Source organism: Cajanus cajan, chromosome 4 (assembly GCF_000230855.2).
Source record: "Cajanus cajan strain Asha chromosome 4, NIPB_CcT2T_4, whole genome shotgun sequence".
Taxonomy (NCBI): Eukaryota; Viridiplantae; Streptophyta; class Magnoliopsida; order Fabales; family Fabaceae; genus Cajanus; species Cajanus cajan.
Window position 1 is genome coordinate 13,400,912 of NC_138520.1, and position 27,372 is coordinate 13,428,283.

Genomic DNA, 27,372 nt, shown 5'->3' on the forward strand with positions numbered 1-27,372 from the left:
CTAAGCGATGTGAGATTTTTAGACACTACCGGAACAAAAATTTACATAATAAATTTATAAATTAATATCAAATCTATTTATAATTTCTAAGAAAGAAATCATGAGAAGTTGGAGAAAGAAAGTTCAAGCAACTTTGAGAATTGAATTTGCATATTTATTTACACTTTAAAAGTAAAATTTAAATAAAAAGTACCTTAACTGCGGCAGCCACTAACCCCGTTAGGGTTGAAAGTTGAAATTAGACTCGTGATGCACCGCACGCACGCGGGGCTTCTTACCCAAACCAAAACCCTGAAAACCCCTTATTACCGTTGCCCGTTCATTTCTGTTCTTCTGTTCTCTTCTCACTCCAAGAAGCTCTTGAAGTGTGGGAGAGTAAACGATGAACAGCTGGAGAAGCCTTCTTCTTCGAATCGGGGACAAGAGCCCCGAATACGGAGCCTCCTCCGACTTCAAAGATCACATTGTTCGCTTTCTCTTCTTCTCCTTTTTGTTCTTCGTCACGCATCCCGAATATGCCTAATTTCTCTCCTTTGTGCTTTCGATTTTGCAGGATACATGCTTTGGCGCCCTTCGTCGCGAGCTCGACCACTCCCCAACCGAGATTTTAGAGGTAAACACTGATTCTTCTCTTTTGCATTTTGGTCGTTTTTCGGATAGTTAGGTCAATTCGATTGAAGTGTTTTCTATTTGTTTTTTTTTCTTGTTGAGGGCATCCAGGCTTGTGCTAATAGTCACAGTAGTGACCAAACTTTTGTAATCTGAATTCAGTTATGTTTTGTTTATGTTGTACTGAGCTGTGTGAAGTGATTTTCGTTCTGAATTGAAGTGTTGTCTGTGTGCTATGTGCTAAAAATTTGGGAAAGAATATGTTCGCGAGTTAAAATGTGTGAATATTGTTTGTTTCTATTTGTTATACTTTCTTTTGGCCTTTGGTTTTACCTTGCTACTGGCCCAGTGGTTTTCTTCTGCCTTTTTTGCTTCAGCAATCTGAAACATTGAAACTTGATTAGAACTGTGACATATGATGTGTGGACTTGTTAGTTGCTCTGCGTGTTTTCTTCTTCTCCATATTTTTTATCATATGCTAATATTTGAATTTTTTTATGATGCTGACTTTTGTTAATATTAAGCATGTGTTGATTGTGTAATATCTGTTGATTGTTTTCTGTATTATTATAATGCATTGCCATGCTTGGTATCATGACGAATTTACTTTATTGTATTTGTCCCTGCAGTTTCTTCTCTCGTGTGCTGAGCAATTGCCTCACAAGATTCCTCTTTATGGAACTCTGGTAGAGATTTGTTTTCCCTCTCTCTTGAACTGTAATGGAATTTGTTATTTGCTTTTCTGTATGTTACAATATTTATCTCTTATTCTGGATGCATATGCTTCCATAAAGGCTACACAGAAAAAAAATGTTATTGTTCTTCTTATTCTCCTCAGCATTGTTATCGATATTATTGTAATTTTGGGTGTGTATGTGTTCATTTTTTCAGAGGTAACTTTATATGTGTGAGCTTGCAAGATATCAGCAATGGGAACTTAAATTTATTAATTGTTGTGGTTATGACTTATGACAGTGGAAGTGCTGCTGATTATTATGGCGTGTATTTACTATAGAACTGCTAGTTAATAGTCACAACAATGTGTCTGATCTACCCAATTTAAAATTTTTAAATATTTTCTTCTTTCCATTTTATCGATGAATTTTATATCCTTAACTTTCACGATTTTGTTCCTTGTGTACTGTTAAATTTTCAATTACAAGCTTAATAAGTTTTATATTGCTCATGTTATTTCTAGTCAGCTTTGTGAATTTCTAAGGTCCTTTAAATCAAGTACACTGTCATGGACAATTTTTGTATAACCTATAGATGTCAATTCAATTAAAATAGTTTGTTAAAGATACAGCATTCATATTTCCTTCTATATAGCACTGAAAATTACATTTTGTCAAATGCATTTGGAAAACTGTTTTTTAGGGAACATTATTTTGTCCTTAACATCACGATGGTAATAATGTTCATAGAAAATGTATATTAGATGTGCATTTCAAGGTTGGAGTGTATGTAACCAGCAAGAATTTGGGTGAAAGCTTGTAAATTTTGATACTTCAATAATAAAAGAAGCAATATATTAACCTAGTCTGGCTCTCTGCTCTCTTCCACTGTTGCATTATTGTATTATTAATTTATTTGCCACATTTTACATCAAATGTCAATTATTGTATCAGTATGCTGTAACTGTGTAGTTAATTTCCACTCAACTATGTATGGTGAAATATTTTTTGATTTTGTGTACTTTCCAAATTAAAGTTTCTGAGCATAAAGTATTTCCTATGTATGCATTTCATTTCAGATTGGCTTAATTAACTTGGAAACTGAGGACTTTGTCAAACAACTAGTGGAGAAAACTCAAACTAAATTTCAGGTAACCAATTAAGCTACTGAAGCTGCTGTGTTGGTTTCTTGGTGTTGTATTTGGCTATTTGCACTGTATTCATTCCTTTAATTAACATTAGTACCTTAGCTGGATGAGTAATTAAGGACAAGCTTGTCTATAATTAGTTTTGATTAGTAATTCTTAGATCTAATGGTGTAGATTAGAATGTGAAATTTAATATAATTAAATTTTACAGCAATCTGCCTGCCTGCTACGTAGGACTATTAGGTATTTGAATTTGAAACTAGGAACTTTTTTCCTATAGAAATTCGAATTTTGAGTTTCATGTATGTGGATGCTTGATTGAAAAAGAAAATCAAACCATTATTTGAGATGGGAGATGATATTGTCTCTATTTAGTCTAGTATTGTCCAAGTGGCCATTGTGGAATGACATGGCGCATTTGATGCTTCTTCCCATAAAAATATCCAAGTGTTGGCGTGGTGGGTTGATTATGGTGGCATCACTGTCATCATGCTACCAGCCATTACCAAAAGTGGAATGTCGTCTGCCCTCCATCCTAACCAATGGACTTGTGATTTTAGGAATGCCTTTTCCTTTTATTAGTGTATATTACTCTATTGTATTGCAAGACAGCCGACTTTACCATGTGACTGTTTCTTGTATACATATGACTTAGTTAGTTGTGTTAGCAGCTTGCTTTGCAATCTAATTTGATAGTTAGCTAGTTGATAGCTTGCTGTGCAAGCTAATTAGTTAGTTAGGTTTTCCCTCTTGTATAAATATCATCTTGTAAATTGATTTGGTTAGTTAATTCATTTTACCCAATAAAACTTATATTCATGAACATTGCTTGCCTTACCTACTATAACACTTTTTGCCTCTACATCCTCCCAACCCTTGCCTAATATAACATCTCTTCCTGCTACTATTCCTTTGATAACTACATCTTCCCAACCTCAACCTCAACATAGCCCACTAGTCACTATTCCCTCTTCCCCTTGCACCACATCTAATACCTCTGCATCTCCTTCAAACAGTCCTGTGTCACTAACTATTTCTCCTTGTCAAACTGTAAACACTCACCCTATGCAAACTCATTCCAAGTCTGGAATAGTCCTATGCCGAATTCAGCCCAGTTTCTTACTTGCTCACACAACCAAAAACAGTCAAACATATTTGACCCAAATTGGTTTCAAGCTATGCAAACTGAATATATAGCTTCACAGAAAAATAGCACTTGGTCCCTTCTTCCTCTTCCCCCCTAACAGAAAACCTATTGGTTGCAAGTGGGTGTTTTGTGTGAAGGAAAATTCTGATTGTACTATTAATAAATATAAGCAAGGTTAGTGGCTAAAAGGCTTTCACCAACAGCCTGGATGGGATTTCAATGAAACTTTCTCCCATGATAAAACCAGTAACTATAAGGCTAATTTTAACTCATGCTTTGACCTATCAATGACCATTACAGCTGCTTGATGTTAATAGTGCTTTTCTAAATGGCACTCTAGAAGAAGAGGTCTACATGCAACAACCTCCAAGTTTCATTTCTATTGACTCCTCTTTGGTTTGATAGATTGAATCAAACTCTGTTAAAGTTGGCTTTGTTGACAACAAGTGTGATCCTTCTCTGTTTGTGTATAACCTTCATACAATAATGGTTTATCTTCTGGTTTATGTTGATGATATCATTGTCATAGGTAGCTGTAGCTCTCCATCACTTTTTCAGTATCACTTGCTGTAAACTCTTAAGTCTTATCTATAAGTGTGTTGAATCTGTTGATAAAATATTATTATGTATAATTTATTTATGTTTTATCTTGCAAAATAATATTTGCTTCATTGTTTCTGCCTTTCATCTGGCATTGGCTGCCATACCACTTGCCGTAAAACTGGTGAATTTTTGGCCTGTTGCCATTGACTGCTATAATGGATTGGTAAATGAAAACACAGTCAAAATGATATCATATTGACAAAGATACTGAATGAAATACTGTTTCATTGACCACTAGGTAGATAGAAGCTTTACCTGAAGTGTCATGTTATCACATGACACACCATTGATTTTACCTCTATTGTAATGGGATAGGTAATGCCATTTTGATCCTATTATGATCATATAAACCAGATTGAAATATTTAAATGTTGAAAACTGAATCATATTCTTAAGAAAATGGGTTATAAGAGCCTAATTTGACCTTATAAAATCAATTTGTAAGGTGAGGATTACTCCCCACGTAAACACTATTATGGCCTCATCTATAGTTGATGTAAGATCTCCAACACACTTCCCTTATGCCAAGAACTAAACATCTCGAGGGTGAAATTTGCATGACTGGACACATATAGGTGACCTAATAATAATAAGTCGACCAACAATCGCCAGGATGGACTTTGTTACCATCTTAAGAAAAGTGGGTTAAGAGCCTAACTTAACCTTATAAAACCGGTTTGTCGGGTGAGGATTGCTTCCTTCTTATATACAGTATTATGGTCTCATCTCTAGTCGATATGAAATTTCTATCATATATTTCTAGTAAATTTTTATAAAGAAAAAATACTGACAATGGTATTTAATGGTTAAGGTTTGTTTGATGTGATGTAAAATGCAATGATATGACTTGCCTATTTACTGGTTCTTACTAATGGGTTTTCAATGCATGCACCGTCAATTTGAATTTGTATTGTTCATTCTAATAAAATACCATTATATATTTCTTAGACATGTATTTTAATTTGATCTTTCTTAGTGTTTCTGCTGACTTTCTTTGATTTACTCCCTACAATTTCATTCTTATGTGTCTCTCATTTTTTTCTATATTTTAATTTAGGATGCCTTAGATTCTGGAAACTGCAATGGGGTTCGTATTCTAATGCGGCTTTTGACTGTTATGGTATGTATTTCCATTGTTTTTTGCATAAAAATTGTGTACCAATATTCACATTTAAACTGTTGACTGCTATATTATTGACAGTGTGAGGTAGATAGGAATTCCTTCAAGTTTTCACCATGGGTTCATCCTACATTTATAAATAATTGTCCTGTGCTTGAGAATATATGTTTTTTTTGTCTAGATTGTTCAGTTAGCTTGTAATTCTTTTCCCCTTAATTTAGTCTTTTTTACACGTACGACTTATAGCATGTTTTCTATTGATTGTAGTCTGTAAAACAATGCTGTTTATATAAAAAAGCTGATCTGAATCTTGTTTGCTTGTTTTGTATTAAACTATTAAGGGTGAAAATCAGAATATAATATCGGATTATTTTTTTAGCAAAGGAAAAAACCATTTTCAAATAAGCAAAATTTTGGAGCTTATGATTAAAGTTATCTTATTACCTATCTAACTTTTGTTTTCCTATTTTATCCCTAATAATTGATTATTTTGAATTCAAAACAAATTACTGCAAATAACTTCATCTTATAATCACTTTACCTTACATATTCAAATGTCAAACTTATTTCCTAGGATTTGGCTTTTCTAAAGTGAGGGGGTGTACTTTAGAGGATAAAATGCACTCATAATTGTTGATTAGGAAATCAACTATTGAGAATTGTGATAAAATAAAATTCTTGTATAATAAAATCTAAAATTAATTATAATATCAATCATTGATTTTTTAATTTACTGTTATTATTGCACTTCATTATTTGAAGTGCAATTTTCTAACATTAGAGGAGCCAAATCCTATTTATAAAGTCTATTATTATAAAGATATAATTGATTGTTGAAATGAGGTTTTTTTCCTCAGCAAATCCAAACAAACTCGTTCACATTTTATCTTCCTATTCTTGTCATTGTATGTCGTAGTTTCCATCTTTTTTGGAGTATTTATGTAACTGAGTTAAAGTTTTTTATTCATTGCTTTCTTGTAAATTCTTTAGATGTGCAGTAAGGTTCTTCAACCAAGCTCTTTGGTGGCTGTCTTTGAAACATTTTTATCATCAGCTGCCACAACAGTAGATGAGGAAAAAGGGAATCCCTTATGGCAGCCATGTGCCGACTTTTACATAACTTGCATTTTAGCATGCCTCCCATGGGGTGGAGCAGAACTTAATGAGGTAACTATTTGATGCTTATAATTTATAAATTTGGTATTTTTTTTCCTACTTTATTGAAGCTAGTTGAATGACTTTTCTGTCTGCATTATGACCTTGTAATTATAATTCAATCATTTTCTGAATGTTTACGTGATTATTAGATCTAACAATTTCTGAATTTACTGTTATTTTTATCTAATGTCAAAGTAATATGAGCTATTATAATTTGGCTGTTTAATTGGTTATTCAAGAGGTATAGTTTTTTTATATCTGAATAAAGATAAATATCAGTTAACCATTCTATGGTTGGAGTTATCTGTGTTAAAAAGTAGATGTCCATGATTAGAGTAACTGTATCTTCCATTTATGGGTGGTGGGTAACGGGTAACAACCTGTACTGATTCACACAACAAATACAGAATTTGTTTTGTTTTTACAAATATGGATTTCATTATTGCTGAATTCTTATTCTATTTAATGGCATATCATGTCTGTTTCCAGCAAGTTCCTGAAGATATTGAGAGAGTGATGGTTGGTGTAGAAGCTTACCTGAGCATCAGAAAACATACATCTGATACTGGTTTATCCTTTTTTGAGAATGATGATGAAAATGAGAAAGGTCTTAGTGACAAGGTTGGTGTCTCTTTAGCCAATACTTTATTACAATTTACATGTTCTTTGCCCTTTGAACAAAGTATCAATGTTTCTCCTGAATATATTTTTTTATCTGATTTGGCTCTTGTGCTGGTGCATTTAATGAAGGCTGAACAGTACTTTTGATGTTTACCATAATATTATATAATTGTGTTTGGTTATAAACTTATGGCATATTGCTGTAAAATATCATATTCATAGGTGCACAGTAAATATTATAATTTGAAATGTTTTTCATTCAGATTTATTATTGTACTTCCTATACTTGTATGGACAATACATAGGAGCTCGTAGGTTCACATTACAGGGCAGTTGGAAATTTGTGGCTTGGTCTAAAAGATTTTCATTTAGGAATCTCATGTGGGTGGGCCTTTTTTTTATTATGTATTTCTTGTACATATCTGTCCTAGGGAGTCAGACAAGACAAGATATGATAAGCAGCTAAATTCTATAATCTCTATTCCTACTCTGCACCCACCACTGTATAGCCTACCCCCTTAGACACTGTTTCAACCACTTCTATCATTTGTTTATCACACCAAACAATCAATAGTTAAGAGTTTCTGGCTTTCAGCTGCATATTGCATCAATTCTTAAAGATTTCCCTATATTTGTATCAATCTATCTTATCCTATCCTGTTGGATTCATAAATGGGCCCAAGGGACGTTATCTTGGATGAAATTTCTTTCGCATTTTTCTTCAACCAAAAAATTTAGTCTCTGGAATACAAGCCAAATAAAGCCTTATTTTTCTTTTCATATTTTGCTCTGTTTTTTTTTTCAGTAGACATATTATTCTCCATACTATATTTTCTCATTATTCTTAATGAATTATTTTTTACACCAAATAAATGCTAAATCTTGAAGTAGTAAAAGCTATGATTCACAGTCATTTTTAAAGATTGTGTGAAACACATGTTGGATGGTCGTGTCAAAGACACAACACTTCAAATCCTAATGTGTCATTTCAATTTTGTTGCATGGTGAAGAGAGCCTCACGAAGTGAGATACAGACTTTGTTGTTTGTTCTTTTTTTATTGTGTCTCATTTCTGTGCTTCTCAGAATACCAGTGTTTAACTTGGATTTCAATTATTATAAATTCTGAAATGAATGAAGGATTATTATTTTAATTTTTAAACAGTCGGGAATAGATCCAATGGGTAGCACTGGCAACTTAAAGCCCATTTTTCTTGTAACTCAAGGAGTATTTTGTTTTTATACTATTGTGCTTGTCTCTTTTTCTTTTCCCTTTCATTAGTCTTTTAGAGGGTGCTTGAAAGAGTTTGTTTTCATAACATTATATTGCTATTTTCCAGGATTTTTTGGAAGATTTATGGGATAGAATCCAGGTTTTATCTAGCAACGGATGGAAAGTTGAAAGTGGTAATTTTTTCTCCTCTATGTGAACTGCATAATAGGTTATGCTACTATACCTTTATCAAAAAATGAAATCCTTTACACTGCTGTGTACTCCTTTTATCTTTCTGTAATTTAATGGCTTTAGGTCCTAATATTGCATGTTCATAATTTTTGTTTTTCCCAATACATATTGGTGTTAAGAGAATGATGTTTAATTTAAAATGTCAAGATAGAGCCAGAATATTCAATTCATATCAGTTAGCAGTATTGAGGCTGATGTTTTATTTATTTGCAAAAATATTCCCATACCCATGAAAACTTGTAATCACTGTTGCCAACCCTCTTTAAACCCATTATTGTTTTCTGCCAGGCATCTGCAAATTCTATTAGTATGTAATAGTGTTTTTAATCAAGTGTACAATCAATAGCTATATATTCTTATATGGATTATGCTACTTTAGAATATATATATATATATATATATATATATATATATATATATATATGGTTTAGAATGAACTAATATGGTTGGGCTGATCCAACTCTTGCATTTTTGCATAATATCTTTAGTCTTACTTGAGTGACGACTTCTGTTTCCCCTTTTGTGATGTTCTACCTGCTGCAAAATGTCAGGGTTTCAGTGTATTTAAATGCTTTGTAAATATTTGGAACAGATAATTTCTGTGCCCTTAACTTTCACTGAAATCATTGAACTTAATTTTTGTCATGAGATGGTTATGCGGAAATCTTCAGCTAGAGATATTTGCATCTATACGAGTATTCCAAAGGGACAAGATAGTCCTTCCTAACTGATATGTTGTCGTCTTTGTTTTTGGTGGCTATTTTGAGTTTCTTTTATTAAATGTTTTTGAAGGATTCCTGTTTATCCTTTTCTGTAATTTTTGTTGTTTTAATGATTTAATATTGATTAATAAGAATTGCCCAGGATGTAAATAAGAGTTTTTCCTTGGTAAAATCACTGTTAATTTTGATCTACCATGTTAAAGATTTAATTTTTTTGGATTTTTATTTCTGATGAATATGTAGTAGTACTGAGATCTGATTTCTGTTACGTATCTTCTCGACTCTCTTTGTCTCTATTGTCCTTAATTTCTACATATTTTAATAGGACACATGATGACACATTTATGAATAAGTTTTTTCTTGTTCACTGCTTGGATGAAACTGGTTTGATTCCCTATGAATTGACCAGCTATTTGAAAAGCTTAGATAGTTAATAACTTAGGAAAATGCTTTTGATGTTTCAACTTTTAACCAATTTGAAGCTATGTTGTCAATAGCGGCCGCTCTACAGTAACCCTGTTGCAGGGTTTGAAGAAATTTTAGAAAGATTTCAGGTCATAGCATTTACTTGGAATCACCTTGCTTACTCCTTATGGAATTCTGTTGTATTTCCCTGCAATTCTTCTCTGTTTTATTCCATTACTTGGAAATTGCTCCCACAAAGTACTTTCTATCTGACCCAAAGACTGAAGCTAACCTTTCCTATGCATAAGATTTGTGTTGTTATTTGGCTGGTTTTGAAGGAACATCTTACATATATATAAATCGTATGTGCAAGCAAAAGTAGATAGCAAGAGGGTGAATGCTTGTAGTTAAAATATCTTATTGGCATCTTTTGCTTCAATACTTTTAGTTTATGCTATTTAATTGCTTTTAAACTAGCAGCTTATGATATCTAATCAAACCTTGTGAACAATTTATTCACTTGATTTATCTTTTTCCTTTGGTTATACTTTATTATGTCAAACACATCACTTTTGTTTAACTTTATTTTTTTCATGTGTTTCGTACCTTGCTTGATTATGTTCTATTTCAATTGTTAGTTCCAAGGCCTCATCTTTCATTTGAGGCTCAGCTGGTTGCCGGGAAGTCTCATGAATTTGGGCCAATAAGCTGCCCCAGCTTACCAAACCCGCCTTCTGTACCTTCTGGTGTGTCTATTGGTAAACAGAAGCATGAAGCAGAATTAAAATACCCTCAAAGGATACACAGGCTAGACATATTTCCTCCCAGTAAAAATGAGGTGATTTGCATTCTATTTTCTTTTAAGTATTAGGCTAAATTGCACTTTTGATCATTCTATTTTTTTCAATCCGTAATTTTGGTTCTTCTATTTTAAAATAAAGACATTTAGTCCTCTTATTTATAGAAATATGGAATTTTGGTCCTATTGATAATTTGATATTTGTTAATTGTTAAATTTTGATGTTGTTTAGTAACCTGTCACCACTTAAGATGTTGTGAAGTTTAATGTATTTTATAGGTGTAATTATTACTTTCTTTCTTTTTGAGACATACTTTTACTGATGTTGGTGGCTGTGTCAGGGATCAGACTGCTGTATCTCCTTTTCTGTCTTATCTTGTACTCTCTAAGCACATATATATATATGAATGTTTTGGAGCTAAGTGTATAACACACACTTTAGCTTTTCTCTCATATTCCGTCAGTTTTCTCAACTTGGTATCAGAGCGGGTTCGACCCGCTCTGCCTGTCATCGTCCACCGCCGCTGTCCGCGTCTCCGGCCGCCGCTCATCGTCTCCGGCCGCCGTCCGCCGCCGGCCATTTTCCGGCGAACCCTAGGGGTTGGTGCGCCTTGTCAAACGCAACCCAACCCAAGTGGTCACAGAGGCAAAAGCCTCTTCACATCTTCTCACGCGCTGCATCTTTGGGCTGCTACACCAGGCGTGCACTGTTAACGTACCGATCTGCAGCCACCGGAAAACGGCCACGCCACCAACAGTTCTTTGTTGACTCCTTCTGGGTCTGTTTCAAAGCTCTCTTTGTTGTTTTCTGGTCTATTTGGAGAGTGGGTCTGTTTCTCTCTTCCTTTTGGGCTTTCTTTTTCATCTATTTCAGCAACATGTCCAGCTCTGGCCCTATTTTTTCCATTTCTGGAACTCCCACAATAACAGCAGAGAAACTTAATGGCAAAAACTACCTGTCTTGGTCTGCCTCTGTAGAGTTATGGTTTCTTGGGCAGGGATATCATGACCATTTGGAGAAGGATATTACTGAAATATCCTCTGAGAGTCAAGAACTGTGGAAAAAGCTTGATTTTCAACTGTGTGCTTTGCTGTGGCAGTCAGTAGAGCCCAACATTTTAGGAACCTTGAGAACTTTCAAAACTTGTCATTCCTTTTGGAAGAAAGCTCAAACTATATTTGCCAATGACATTCAACGTCTATATGATTCAGCTCACAAGTTAGCATCTCTCAAACAAACTGATGATGACATGGTCTCTTTCATTGCCCAAGCACAATCAGCAGCTGAGGAGCTGAAAATGTTTTTAGAAGCTGATTCTGTGGAAGAGATGAAAAAGAAACTTGATAAGTTGTGTATGGTGTTGATTCTGCGTGCCATGAACTCTAATTTTAATCATATTCGTGACCAGATTTTGACAGATCAAGAAATCCCTTCAATGGAGAACCTTGTAACACGTCTTCTTCGTGTTCCAAGTTCGAAAAATAGTGCAAGTTTGGTTGAACCTACTGAATCTTCAGCAATGGTTTCTACCCGAGGAAGAGGAGGTCGTGGAAACCGTGGAGGCCGTGGTGGCAGGAGTGGTCGGCCCCAGTGCTCATATTGTAAAAGAATGGGTCATACTCAAGAGACTTGCTATTCCTTGCATGGCTTTCCTGAAAAAACTGCCAATGTCTCCAAAATTGAAGACTCTAAATCTGATAAAAAAATTTCTGAGGAGGAATATCAAGAATATCTTCGGTTGAAATCCAATAGTCAAGCTCAATCTTCCTTTGTTCCTAATATTTCAACAGCATGCATTTCTCAATCCACGGAGAGTCAAGGTCCATGGATAATAGATTCTGGTGCTTCTGACCATATGTCTGGTAATAATTCTTTGTTCTCTTCTATTTCCTTACCTAAAGTTCCTCATTTCATTACCTTGGCTAATGGATCCAAAGTCGCTTCCCAAGGAGTTGGTCAAGTCTCTCTCACCCCTTCCTTGAACTTAAAATCTGTCCTCTTTGTTCCTAAATGTGCTTTTAATTTAATTTCTTTGAGTAAATTAACCAAATCATTAAATTGTTCTGTTACCTTTGATGCTAATTCCTTTGTTATTCAGGAACGTGGCACGGGTCGGTTGATTGGAGGAGGACATGAATCTAGAGGACTCTACTATTTTGAAACTAGCCCCTCTGTCTCTTGTTTTGCATCTTCGACTCCTAAACTTTTGCATGATCGTTTGGGTCATCCTCACCTGACAAAATTAAAGAAAATGGTTCCTAGCCTTAACAAACTTCAAGCCTTAGAGTGTGAGTCTTGTCAACTAGGGAAACATGTTAGGTCTTCATTTCCAAAAAGAACTGAAACAAGATGTAACTCTGCTTTTTCCATCATTCATTCAGATATTTGGGGTCCAAGCCGTGTCACATCTTTTGGGTTCAGATATTTTGTCACATTTATTGATGAATACTCTCGATGTACTTGGATTTATTTAATGAAAGATCGATCTGAACTTCTGTCCATTTTCATGTCTTTTTGCAATGAAATTAAGAATCAATTTGGGAAAATAATAAAAGTCCTTAGGAGTGATAATGCTAAAGAATATTTTTCTTCAGATCTTACATCCTTTCTAACTACATATGGTATTTTACATCAATCTACTTGTCCTCATACACCACAACAAAATGGTATAGCAGAAAGAAAAAACAGACATTTAGTTGAAACTGCTCGTACCTTATTACTTAGTACCAATGTTCCCGTCCATCATTGGGGTGATGCAATTCTTACGGCTTGTTTTCTAATACATAGAATGCCATCCTCCTCTCTTGATAATAAAATTCCTTATTCAATTCTTTTTCCAAATGAACCTCTATTTCACGTTTCTCCTCGTGTTTTTGGTTGTGTCTGTTTTGTCCATGATTTATCTCCAGGTTTGGACAAGCTCTCTGCTAGAGCCATTAAGTGTGTTTTTCTGGGTTACTCTCGACTTCAAAAAGGTTATCGTTGTTATTCTCCATACACCAGACGATACTACATGTCTGCTGATGTCACCTTCTTCGAAGACACTTCGTTCTTTTCATCTTCCATGCAAGTTTTAGATTCTATTCAACAAGTATTACCTGTTCCATTTCTTGAGTCAGTGTTGACCCAGTCTCCTGAAACTACCAATCAAAACATAGATCCAAATCCTTCTCCAACTATCAACCCACCTGAACCATCTTCACCACCCCTCATCACTTACCAACGAAGAATACAAAGGGACAATTCAACACATCATGGAGAGCCATCTGTTTCATGTTCTTCACCATCAACTGCACCTACCACGATTCCCAATGATGAAGATTCTAGTTGGCCAATTGCTCTTCGCAAAGGTATTCGATCTACTCGAAATCCTCATCCTATTTATAATTTTTTGAGTTACCATCGTTTATCCCCTTCATATTTTTCCTTTGTTTCATCCTTGTCTTCTATCACCATTCCTAAAAATATCAATGACGCACTTGCTCATCCTGGATGGCGACAAGCCATGGTTGTTGAAATGCAAGCTCTTGAAAGTAGTGGGACATGGGAATTGGTTCCTCTTCCACCTGGGAAAAAGACAGTTGGTTGCAGATGGGTTTATGCCATCAAAGTTGGGCCTGATGGTAAGCTTGATCGCCTTAAAGCTAGGTTGGTGGCCAAAGGATACACTCAGATATATGGCCTTGATTATGGTGACACCTTTTCTCCTGTGGCCAAAGTCACTTCTGTTCGACTCTTTCTTGCTATGGCCGCTATTCGCCATTGGCCCCTCCATCAGTTAGATATTAAAAATGCCTTTCTTCATGGTGATTTAGAAGAGGAAATCTATATGGAGCAACCTCCTGGATTTGTTGCTCAGGGGGAGTGTGGATTAGTTTGTAAATTGCGTCGATCTCTCTATGGGCTCAAACAATCTCCACGAGCTTGGTTTGGAAAATTTAGTCACGTTGTACAGAGTTTTGGGCTCAACCGTAGTGAGGCAGATCACTCAGTTCTTTATTGTCATACCTCTTCTGGAAAATGTGTTTATCTAATTGTGTATGTTGATGACATAGTTATTACAGGAAATGATTCTGTCAAGATTTCCCAGCTGAAAAGGCATTTAGTCAGCCACTTTGAGACCAAGGATCTCGGTTATCTTAAATACTTTCTTGGTATTGAGGTGGCTCAATCAAAGGAGGGCATTGTTATTTCACAAAGAAAGTATGCTCTAGATATTCTGGAGGAGACAGGCATGATTAATTGCAAGCCAATTGATAGTCCTATGGACCCAAATAAGAAGTTAGTGGCAGACCATGGTGAGCCATTCTCAGATCCAGAGAGATATAGAAGGCTTGTTGGAAAACTTATTTATCTCACGATCACTAGACCTGACATCTCCTTTGCAGTTGGGGTTGTCAGTCAATTCATGCAAGCTCCTTATATTGATCATTGGAATGCTGTGATTCACATTCTCAGGTACATCAAAAAGAATCCAGGACAAGGACTACTGTATGAGGATAAGGGAAGCACCCAAATTTCTGGTTATTGTGATGCTGATTGGGCAGGATCTCCTATAGATAGACGCTCTACTACCGGATATTGTGTTTTTATTGGAGGAAATATCATTTCTTGGAAGAGCAAGAAACAAAACGTTGTTGCTCGATCTAGTGCAGAAGCAGAATATAGAGCTATGGCTACAGCCACTTGTGAGTTAATATGGATTAAGCAACTCCTTCAAGAATTAAAGTTTTGCGATGTTAAGCAAATGAAGTTGTATTGTGACAACCAGGCAGCTCTCCATATTGCTTCCAACCCCGTGTTCCATGAAAGAACTAAACATATAGAAATTGACTGTCACTTTGTTCGACAAAAGCTATTATCCAAAGAGATTGGTACTGAATTCACCAGTTCAAATGATCAACTAGCAGATATTCTCACCAAGTCTTTGAGAGGGCCTCGAATTAAGTTCATATGTTCCAAGCTTGGAGCATATGATTTATATGCTCCAGCTTGAGGGGGAGTGTTAAGTTTAATGTATTTTATAGGTGTAATTATTACTTTCTTTCTTTTTGAGACATACTTTTACTGATGTTGGTGGCTGTGTCAGGGATCAGACTGCTGTATCTCCTTTTCTGTCTTATCTTGTACTCTCTAAGCACATATATATATATGAATGTTTTGGAGCTAAGTGTATAACACACACTTTAGCTTTTCTCTCATATTCCGTCAGTTTTCTCAACTGATGTGATATTTTGTGACATAACATGTAAAGATATAAATAAAAAAAATAACATACAAAACAAATATTTGTTTGTATTTATTTTGACGAGTGATTATTATTTGTTTGTATTTCTTTAAAGTTTTTTATTTTTATTTTTATTTTATTTTATCTCCAAACGTCATATTACTAAATGTCACATCACTTGAGTATGAATAAATGTTAAAACTTAACAATTAATAAGTGTCATTTTGAATGGAGGACCAAAATTCCGTATTTCTAAAATTAGAAGGATTAAATATCTCTATTTTAAAATAGAGGGGCCAAAATTGAAGATAGATGAAAATAGTGGGACCAAATGTGTAATTTAGTCTAATTAATAATTATTTAATATATAATGTAATTATAAAATATAATATTAGAATAGCGGTCATCCCGCTCTCTGCTATTGAAGTCAATGGCTCTGCCCTGCTATCTAAGATTAATAACTATGGTTATAGCTATGTTTTTAGGTTTTCAGTAATTTGGATTTGATTCTTGTCAATCATATCTGTGGGTTCAATGAAATAAATCTTTTGGATGCAGGATCTACAGCCTATAGACAGATTTGTGATGGAAGAGTATCTCCTTGATGTGCTGCTATTCTTAAATGGCTGGTTTGTATACACCACTTGTTTTCTTTTATATATACTAGAAGAGTAGTGGTGACCTTGTGAATCTGGGATGGAGTTTGAATACAAAAGTTAAACTATACTGAAATACATTATGGAATGCCTATTTGGTGTTATGAATATATATTTTTTGATACTGTTAATTGTCTTTGAAAACTTCCTAATTCTATCATGTTACATCAATGGAAATTTAGGGTATGTGTATTTAATCTATTTAGAATTCACTTTTGAAATTCCTCTAGTCCCTTTTTAATATTTCATATCTGCCTCATCTCTGTTTATTTATTTTATTTATTCATTTATTAATGTGTATATATTCATTTTTTTTCTATAAAAATGATTTTAATGTAATTATAACTGTTGTCATTTTGGGTTCATGCAAAGCTAGTCGAAAGGAATGTGCTTCTTTCATGGTTGGGCTGCCAGTTTCCTTCAGATACGAGTACCTCATGGCCGAGACAATATTCTCTCAGGTATTACATGTAAAATTGCAATCTCCCCTACCTCTTCTGTAACTTTAAAGCTTCAGCAATTAACATTGTTATGGAAGCTTTCTTTGGGCCTTCAAATGGACTCGAGCATGTTGCTTTTTGAAGCTTAAGAACAATGATATTGCTTTCCAAGGAAATGTTACGTAACATCTATTGTCTAAGGAATGTTATGGACATGAAGCAATTCAATGAAGTGGGAAAAAGAAAAAGAAGCTTTTCCTCTTTTCTTAACATTCATTCAATGTCTTATCGATCCTGGGAATAAATTGATAGGGTCCCAGTAGAAAATCTAGTTAAGAAAACAGATAGCAATGTGCTTTTGCACTTTCAGGTGCTTGAAGTTAAGGTTGAAGTTTTTGCATTGTACTAGTGAGGTGTCAATTTTTCCTTAACACCTTACATAGGAGTGGATCTTGTGGTTGGTTCATGGTGGTCGATTTTGTAGTAAGATGCAAAGGAAAATTTTACAGAGATGTTCTGTACTTCTATAATTTGGTGCATATCTATCAATCCTGATGTTACAGGCTTGATCCCAAAGCCCAGAATCACTAAAGTCTATGAGTGAAGGAAAAAAAAGATATGATGCACCAGATCACACTTCCAAAGAGGTGTGATAACTATAGGCACTCTCAAACTGCCTATAGTTATTGTTTTTTTCTTCCTGCCCTTTTTTGTAATCACTGCTAAATGGGAATCTGGATTATTTTTTCCAGGATTGTTAAATAAATAATACAATGAGTATTTTTCCAATTGTGTTACTCCTGTTAGGATACCTAACACCTAGATAGTGTTACAGAGTGATCAACCTCAAGTGTTATAGCAGGATAATGATAGAAGGTTGGCTGCTGTACAGATGATTATAGATACATGACAACAGTTTAGACATATAAGTGAAACAAACTAAATAGTTGTTTAAAATTAAATACATATTCATAGTTTATACTCAAGCCATAGTCTAACATACAATTACCAAACAAAAAAAGGAAAATGGTAGAATCAATTAGAAAAAAAGAACAGAAAGGGTGACTGTGAAGAACACAAAACATACAAAAATTGAATAGTCCTTAGTGAACAGATTCATGGGTAAGCAGAGGTCAGCAAGCAGTGACTGTGCTGGAAACTGCCAGACAAATAGTGGGTGTGGCTTTTCAACAGAAACAGTACCGGTGAGCACTGGGTCATGGGTTGGCTTGGAACAGAGGTCAACTTTTTTGTGTTTTATGCATGCATGATCCGGGAAGGGTATCAAGCCCTATTATGTTTCTGATGCCAAAATTAAATAGGAAATAATAAAAAGGTAAAAAGAAGGCCAGGAAGCTCTGCAAGAGGCAAAGATGAATTTTTACCTGTTTCAATATATCAGCTGTGATGGCCATGATTTTTCATTGAAGAAGTTGGTATAGGCACCCTGTAGTGGTCTCAGGGGCACTCCACTCTGCTTTGGCTTCATAGTATGCAAATTGACTATTTGGCTACTCTGATTTGTTGTATATTTTGATTAAGTGAAATGCAACAATTTCTTTAGTGCTCTGAAATTGTTCTCTTTTTTTCGCTGGATTGAGGTACAGGGTATGCCAAATTAATATATCTTTTCTTGTAGATCTTTTTTGTTTGTCATGTATATATAATCAATGTCCTCTGAAATGCAGTGTGGATAACCATGATTTAAATTCGATGGTTTTGATTGTTTTTAAATTTAAAGCAATTGGATAGCAATTATTGATTTTTAAGAATCCATTCATATCAATAACATTACAGGTGTTTCTGTGATAGTTGTTTGAAGGGAGTGAAGAGTGTTTTTGTTTATTAGTATCCCCCCCTAATCTTTTGGGTTTACTTCTTTTATCTTTATTTATTTTTCCCTATATTTATCAGTAGTCTTTCATTTTATTTCTTTTTTCTTTTATTTTTTTTCTAAATTTATCAAAATATTTTTGTATTTTTTATATTTATTTTTTGAAGGCAATAATTTCAATAATCGATAACGGGAGGATGGCTTAGTGAATCCAACTGCTATTATGTATTTTTTTAGTGTTCTTTATTGAAATTGTCTTCAATCTTTTTTTTATTTTTTTATTTTGTAATAAACATGTTATGTAAATTAAATGCACCAAAATATTTAATTTTATAATTTTATTTTGTTGACATTTGTGAGTTTGTACTTTTGATTTGAGTGGCTGTGTTTGACTTAGAATGTTGGTGGATTAGTAATGCTATATCTCTCTCTCTTGCAGCTGCTGATGCTACCCCAACCACCTTTCAAACCAGTATATTACACACTGGTTATTATTGACCTTTGTAAGGTACTGTCAAGTTGACATGATATTGCGAATTTTATCACTGGGGAGTTGTTGCTTCAATACATTTTTATATAGATTTCAAATTTCATTTCATGTTCAATGCTTTCTAATCATTTGGTTACCCAATAGGCTCTTCCTGGAGCTTTTCCTGCAGTTGTAGCTGGTGCTGTTCGTACTCTCTTTGAGAGGATTGCTGATTTGGATATGGAGTGTCGGATGCGTCTGATCCTTTGGTTCTCACACCATTTGTATGTTCAGAATTTTAGCTATTGCATTACTGGATGTATCATTCAAGATACTATCTACTGTTCATGTTCTGCTTGAAGTATATCTTATCCTCCCCAGCTGTACCTCTTTCGTATCTCTAATACAATTTGTTTTCTCACGCTTGTTTGGTTTAGGACAGTTGTGCAACAATTGCATTATTAACTGCAAAATTATCATTTATCAATAAACCATTAGTCATTTGCCCAAGCCCAAGCCCAAGCCTAAGCCCATCACTACCTTTCTTAAATGTTAGCCTATGAAACAACCATTCAACTAAATGGCTATTAAATGGTTAAAATTTATTTACCAGCTAGAGTTTTAGGATGTGTAATGCACATGTTAAATATTTATTATATATAACTAAAATTTATGATACATTATATATATACAAATAAATATTATGTTTGAATATATCAATCATATTTAAAATTTGTATAAATAAATATTTTTAAACATATATTTAATATTTTAAATTTATGATAAATAGTTTATTGTACAGTATAATATTATTTTTATTTATTGATAATTTATTTTAAAATGTTAAAATTTAATTCCAAAATAATCATGATAAATAAAAAATGAATTAGATAAGAAGTTAAAAGTTTCCTAAAAATTCTCTTGTTGAAGAAAAATCCTTAAAAACACTCTTGTAGAAGATAAAAGTATAAGGCTTGATTACCAATTTACCATTACTGGATTGATAGTAGGATAACCAAACATGATTGTTAACACTATTATTTTCTCTGTTGTAATTTTATTTTCATTTTCAATATGATAATATCTGAAATTGCCTTTGTACGTGGTCCTATTTCTCTCTAGTGAATATTTTTTTTGAATAAAATAGGGAAATTATAAGAAAGGAAGTTTTGATAGAAGTATATCTAGTTTAGGAATAATTCAGCAACTCAAGTGGTTGAAGTCAATATGTTGTTACTTGTTTAATCATTTTTAAAAAATCATTAACTGGTTCAGAGGTTAATCCCCATCCTCTGCCAAAGTTAAAGTTCAACTCGATCCATGCTGCAGTATTGCTTGAATTTCTTTTGCATGGGCTGCTGGAATTGATGATGATCCATTGTTAAGTGCCAAAGGGTATAGTGACTTCAAATAAAGATTGCAGTGTCTTTTATGACTCTGCAATGTGGGAGCTGTTTAGGTCAAAAGGATTATGTCATGTTCCTATAAGCAAAGTAGGTGAATGATTATGACTTTATAAGGATTAATGAAATTGAGCTGGTGATAATGATGAGGCAGTTGATGTTTTATATTGAAGTTGCTATTAGCCTTAAATGGTGGTTTTAATTGGTTCCAAGATAGAGGACTAATTTGCTGCTGGAAACTGGAATCAGTCGTTGTGTCATGTTTGAAGTTATCCTATACATAGTAGTCAATAGCGGCCGGAGCGGCCGCTATCGCGGCGCTCCGGAGCAGAGCGGCCTCACCCCGCAATCTCGCTGCTGTCGCGTGGCGAATTTGTGTAGCGGCCGGAGCGGCCGCGTCGGAGGCGGAGCGGAGCGGCACAAATCGCGGAATCGCGGGCGCGATTTCGACTTACCCTTCATTAAGGGTAAGTCAGTCTTTTCAATGGGGCTTTTTTTGCCCTAAGTCTCCCTTTCCCTCTCGCGATTTCAATTGTCGCAGCCCTCTCTCGTCTCTCCCTCTCAGATTGTTTCTTCTTCTCTGGCGATCGTGCGTGCAGCTCCGACGAACTCCGGCTCCGACGCACCTCCGTCGCCGAAGCGCCTTGATCTCCGACGCACCTCCAACTCCGACGCGCCTCCCGGTCCGACGCGCCTCCAGCTCCGACGTGGCCGCAAGCTCCGACGCGCCTCGCTTAGTTCGTCTTCTCCTTCGAGTATTCTCTCCTTTATGTACATTGCAACATAATTTGTTTTTTAATTTTTTATTAAATTTTTTTTTTTAATTTCTGATTAAATTTAATTCAACAAATTTTATTTTTAAATTCTGATTAAATTTAATTCAACAAATTTTATTTTTAGTTTCTGATTAAATTTAATTCAGCAAATTTTATTTTTAATTTCTAATTAAATTTAATTCAGTAAATTTTATTTTTAATTTCTGATTAAATTTAATTCAGCTGATTTTATTTTTAATTTCTGATTAAATTTAATTCAGAAAATTTTATTTTTAATTTCAGAAAATTGTATTTTAAATTTTTGATTAAATTTAATTTATCAGATTTGTTTTCTGATTAAATATAATTCAACAATTTTTTAAAATTTCTTTTCTACTTTGTTTTGGAGACATTTTATATTATGTATTGTTTGAGTACTATGAACTTTTAATTATTAAAAACTATGAAACACCGATACTTCAATTTGCTTCACGTATCCGTATCCGATACGTATCCGACACGATACTCTTGGATACTTCACCGATACGTGTCAATGAAGTATCCTAACTTTTGAAAATATTATGAAAATTTTATTCAATCTCGATACTCTCAGATACTTCACCGATACTTATCGGTGATATATATCGATAAAGTATTCAAATTTTTGAAAAATTATGAAATATTCTTTACAACTAAATAAGATATATAAACATTTTTAATATAGAAACATAGAAATATTGGTCCTTGATAAACTGTAAATGAAAATTGTCTTCTACTTCTACATAGATAATTTTAAGAAAGGAATGAAATTTGATAATATTATTTCCATTTGTAAATAATAAAAAGTAATTTATGATGAAATGGTTTATAATTATTTTTAGTAATGTACAATAAGTATATTTTTAATTTGAATTTGCAAAATAGTAATTATATATTTAATGTTTATGAATTTTGATCAAAATTACAAGTACAAAATTATTATGTTGTATGAACATTGATATATATGACAACACGTATCTTACACGTATCGTATCCTATATATTTTAAAATAAGCGTATCGCCGTATCGGATACGTGTCGTATCCGATACGCGTATCGTATCGGTGCATCGTAGATTAAAAAGGTTTAATGTATGAATTTAGAGTTATTTTTTTGTTTTTTTAGCTTTTATATATATATTATTAATTATTTAATATATATAAATTAATATTAAAATAGCGGTTATCCCGCTCCGCGTCATCCCGCTATCCCAGTTTTAGGGTCGATCGCTCCGCGCCGCTATCCGGGATTGACTACTATGATCCTATATACATTGTGGGGATAATTGTGGGATTGTAATATTAAAGAAAATGGCACTAACTGCTGAGGCACAAAATGTCTATGATAGTGATGCATAACATTAGTTTCATGATGTATTAACTGAATTAATTTTTAATTTATAGCTCACATTTTGGTGCATCTTTTTCCAGATGACTAGTTTAATTTAACATACATACGTTGAGTCTGTGTACTATTGTGTTTGGATCCTTCCCCCCTTTGTTTTACACGGATGCTCCCTACATGGTTGACAAATGACAATCTCACTTGTTATGCCTTCTTGCCAGTTGCCATAATTCCAAATTGTGCCTCGCCCTCTTGTATTGTTTGAGAATTAGGTTTAACAATTCCAGTGTTACTACGGTTGAAATAAAATAAAATATTTTTTATATAAGCTCTTTTCTTTTTTTGATTCTAAATTGAAATGTTGGCCTATGTTGTATATCAAGTGTGTTCATATTCAATTTTGTTTATGGTTTTTGCTTTGTAGATCAAACTTCCAGTTCATCTGGCCATGGGAAGAGTGGGCTTATGTCCTAGACCTGCCAAGGTGGGCCCCTCAACGTGTCTTTGTTCAGGAGGTTTTGGAGAGGGAAGTTCGCTTGTCGTACTGGGACAAAGTTAAGCAGGTAGTTGTCCATGCCAAAACCAGAGTAAATGTTACTCTTGTTGCACATTGGATCGCCCCAAGATTTGACATTACTAGACTGCATTACATGATCTTCTTTTCTCTTTTTTTTTCCCGGTTATGGATCATATAGGAAAATCATAAAAGGATATGGAGAATTTTTGTAATGTTTTGTTGGAGAGAAATGGATGCTTTCAATGTTGTTAAAATTGCATTTTAAATCGTGATATCGCATGATTTATCTCATGCCTTCTTTTATCTCATGCCAAGTGCCTGCCCCACTCCATCTCTGTTTTTGGCTTTGTATTTTATTTTATCCTGGAAGAAACAAACAACTTTTATCAACTAAAACACATCTCGATAGTAATTTTTTATTATCAACCATTAGGTTAAAGTTCTAGATTCTATAATTAAACAGTTGGACTATTTTCTTGTGGTATGTGACTAATTATAACTTAAGAGTTGTATTGGATGTTATGCTTATGAATTTTCAGTTTTTGTTTGATGATTTGATTCAGAGGTTATTTTCATTATCAAGATATTTTCTATGCATTTGTATATGTTAATTGTTAAGCATGATTTTGCATTTTTAGTAAGACCTTATTGTCTTTGTTGTGATCCTATGATTTATGATATTCTAACCCCTCCCAATTCTATGTAAAATCTTGCTTTTTGCTGCTTACATTAGATGCTTTTCTATCAGCAACCGAATTGATTGAATAGGCTTTAGTTTTATTTTATATAGCTGGCATATTAATATTTTATTGTTTGTTTCGTGATATTTTGTAGAGTATTGAAAACGCACCTGGTTTAGAAGAGTTGCTTCCTCCAAAGGATGGGCCAAACTTTAGTTTGGGTGCAGAAGATGGTAAAGAAAGTAATGAAAATGTACTGTCTGGAGAGCTCAACAACATGGTTAAAGGGAAGGCTCCTGTCCGTGAAATTATCTCATGGATTGATGAAAGTGTGTTTCCAAATAATGGTCTAGAAGTTACCCTCAGAGTTGTTGTACAGACTCTACTCAATATAGGATCCAAGAGTTTCACTCATTTGATAACTGTCTTAGAAAGATATGGGCAAGTCTTTTCAAAAGTATGTCCTGACCAGGATAAGCAAGTCATGCTAATAGCTGAAGTGAGTTCTTTTTGGAAGAGTAACACCCAAATGACAGCAATAGCCATTGACAGGATGATGGGTTATCGACTTGTATCAAATCTGGCTATTGTGAGATGGGTCTTCTCAGAAGAAAATGTTGAGCAATTTCATACATCAGATCGTCCATGGGAGGTACTTAATCTTGGTTTTATGGATACATTGTTTGTAAATCTTCCCTCTGTTAAGTCTGCAGGGGTTGGAATTTGGAAACCATCTACCTTTTACTTTAAATTGTATGTTGATGTGATCAGCTTTGGATTTTTAAATTTAAATGCTGAAGATTATACATCTTTGTGTTTGGTTTGATTGTCATGGTTTACTAATCATAGCATGTATTCAATTTTTAGTTGTTCTTCATCATAGTTGCTTTATTCTTGAAAGTAATTTCCACCCGCTTTCCATCCAACAGATTCTTAGAAATGCAGTAAGCAAGACACACAATCGTATTTCTGATCTAAGGAAAGAACTACTGTCTCTTAAAAAGAATATTTCTTCAGCTGAAGAAGCTGCCAAGGAGGCAAAAGCAGAGTTAGATGCTGCAGAGTCAAAACTTACACTAGTAGATGGTGAACCAGTTCTTGGTGACAATCCTGTTAGATTGAATAGATTGAAATCACACGCTGAAAAGGCAAAGGAGGAGGTGGTGTCTCTTCAAGAATCTTTAGAAGCTAAGGAAGCTCTTCTTGCTCGAGCGATCGAGGAAAATGAGGTAATTGATGTAAAATAGGTATTGTTTAATTCTCTGCAGACAGCTTTTCATGTCAAACATGATATTGGAACTTTGAAGTGCTGGTACGGTGTCTTTTTAACACTCATTTCCCTGTTATGGTCAGAGAGAACATTTTGATCTGTGTTTGAAAAAGTGAATGTGCCAGTAGTCTGTTTCTTAATTTGGAAATATTCATCTGTCTTTCTTGTCAGTAACTCAGACGTAGATGTGCCATAGATAGCCTGTGGAAGGGTGATTGATGATAGCGATATTTGGACCAATTTACACTCCTTTGACAATATGGTAATTTTGCAACAAAAATAACATAAAAAGAAATATTAAAAAGAAACATTAGTAAAGGAGGATAAGGGATCCTCCTAAGCAAAAAAAGAAAAAAGGAAATTAAAAGTTAAAGAGAGAGAGGAGCCTACCTGACCATTTTTATAATTTGATCGCTTTCATGTTTAAGGCACTTAAAATAGCACCCTATGTCTCACTTCTATTTGATTCTGTAGTTTCTACTCTACTAGTCTCCTTGCTTTTTTATTAACGCAACTTGAATTTGCTTTAAATTGGTGTTCAAGCCATTTCTTGAGCCCTTTATGGCTTTCTCAACAGCTACTTAATTTGAATTAAATGCCCTCGACCTTATGTTTCTCATTCAATTTTCATTGCATTTGGTGGTTATTGGCACGTGCAGGCATTATTTCTCTTGTTGTACAAAAGCTTCTCAAATGTGTTGGCAGAGCGCCTTCCTGAAGGAACTAAAGCACTGCATGAGTTGAAGTCTGCGCAAGCTGATGGGATGGCAGTGGACCCTGAAGAGCCATCATCAATGGAAGTAGACAATGAGAATGAGAGACCTCAAAATAGGTTCCAGTGCCTGTCCTGACCTAGATAAATAATATAGAATTAATTTTTTTTTCTTGCTTTGCGGAAATATGCATATTAATACTACATAATAATATTGGCTTCTTAATCTCTTCTACAGTCAGTCAAACGGTGAGAAGAAAAGTGGTGCTTATAATGTAGGTGAAAAGGAGCAGTGGTGTATCACCACTTTGGGCTACGTGAAGGCCTTTTCTAGGCAGTATGCTGCTGAGGTACTGTTCAATTCACTGCTTGCATTTGAATACCATCTTAGTTTTAAAGTTGGTAAGGGCATATCACAACAATTCAAAATTAGATTGCCCTAGATTTGGTTAGTATTAAAAACTTGTAATTTTGCACAAAGCCAGATCTTATATGAAGGTTCTGCACTGTTCTGTCTTGTCTTCTTAATTATTGTTCAAATACCATCCTTAAGAATGGTATTATAACATTTTGATAATAACGCTAAATTTTATTTTGTTACTGGCAGATATGGTCACATATTGAAAAGTTGGATGCAGAGGTATTGACAGAAGATGCACCTCTTCCTTTACGGTCAGCCGTTTATTCTGGTCTTCGAAGACCAATTAACGAGGCTTGATGAATTTGTTATTTCACTTCTGATCTTTATTTTTTTAGAATAATATTTGTTATCTAGTATGTTAGTTAAGCATTCCCGTAGTATATCAAAAGCGTAAAGCTGTATGCAATTGTAATGTAAAATCACAAGGTTGGTATGAGGAGTCTCCGCAGTTTTGATTCTGATGGTGACTTGATCGCTGCTACTGTACATTATTTATTTCGCTGATAGCTACTAATTAGACTTTAAATACAGAATGAACTTTGCACACCACCTGTGATGTAGTAATGCAAAAATTTGAGGCTTAAAAATGCATTGTGATTATTGCTTTCAGACGCTCGTTTATATAGGTGTGGATAAAATGGACGTGTTTATGAGAAATTCTGTAATCTCGGGGGAAAAAAGTACTTAAAGGGACAACAGAGTTAAAACACTTGTTCGGAACAAAATTACATTGTGAGGGAAAAATTATCACAGCTTATAAAAAAATAACATCATTTGGATAGGTATATTACGTGTGTATCTCAACAAGCAGGATGCAAGTAGAGATTTAATACACAAATAAACTGTTTTTAAATTTACATAAAATAATGTTTCCAAGAAATCTGATCAGACTTTGTTCCAATCTTAAATCCGATCACGTCGTTCAAGTTCCGCTTATTCAGAGAAAACATTTATTTTTTAATGAATTTAATTGAATTTTATAATTGAATTTTTTTCATTGGCATTCAATAATGAATTGTTATATAGTTAAAATACTATTTTTTATAATAGCTTCTCAATAATTTATATTTAAAATAACTTTTAATTGATTAATAACATAAAAACCTATACCTTGAAGACGTATCAAAGTTAAGCTC

At 34.1% G+C, this 27,372-nt stretch overlaps 1 protein-coding gene across 4 annotated transcripts; it reads left to right on the forward strand.

The window, feature by feature from the left end:
• Window positions 1–245: 245 nt before the first annotated feature.
• Window positions 246–26,785, forward strand: ABH1 (ARM repeat superfamily protein). 4 transcript variants are annotated; one of them, XM_020363130.3, is made up of 19 exons: window positions 246–466; window positions 554–613; window positions 1,239–1,295; window positions 2,363–2,434; window positions 5,239–5,301; window positions 6,292–6,468; window positions 6,949–7,080; window positions 8,419–8,485; window positions 10,309–10,508; window positions 16,256–16,326; window positions 16,730–16,814; window positions 19,067–19,135; window positions 19,262–19,380; window positions 23,061–23,199; window positions 23,988–24,485; window positions 24,763–25,062; window positions 25,763–25,935; window positions 26,054–26,165; window positions 26,423–26,785. In XM_020363130.3, exons 1-19 carry the CDS (start codon window positions 383–385, stop codon window positions 26,531–26,533), a joined length of 2,589 nt encoding a protein of 862 aa, XP_020218719.1. In that variant the 5' UTR covers window positions 246–382; the 3' UTR covers window positions 26,534–26,785. The 4 variants fall into 4 exon arrangements, 2 of the variants coding, with proteins under 2 accessions (XP_020218719.1, XP_082928403.1); XR_002240073.3 differs by lacking the exons at window positions 246–466; window positions 554–613; window positions 1,239–1,295; ... (11 more) ...; window positions 26,054–26,165; window positions 26,423–26,785 and adding an exon at window positions 11,255–13,820 and having other exon boundaries at window positions 19,067–19,122; XR_003804416.2 differs by lacking the exons at window positions 246–466; window positions 554–613; window positions 1,239–1,295; ... (11 more) ...; window positions 26,054–26,165; window positions 26,423–26,785 and adding an exon at window positions 11,255–13,820 and having other exon boundaries at window positions 16,726–16,814; window positions 19,067–19,117.
• Window positions 26,786–27,372: the final 587 nt, after the last annotated feature.

What these genes read in the sequence shown, in the direction of transcription:
- ABH1 (XM_083072277.1), top strand. Translation starts at nt 12,722, where the DNA reads ATGGTTCCTAGCCTTAACAAACTTCAAGCCTTAGAGTGTGAGTCTTGT.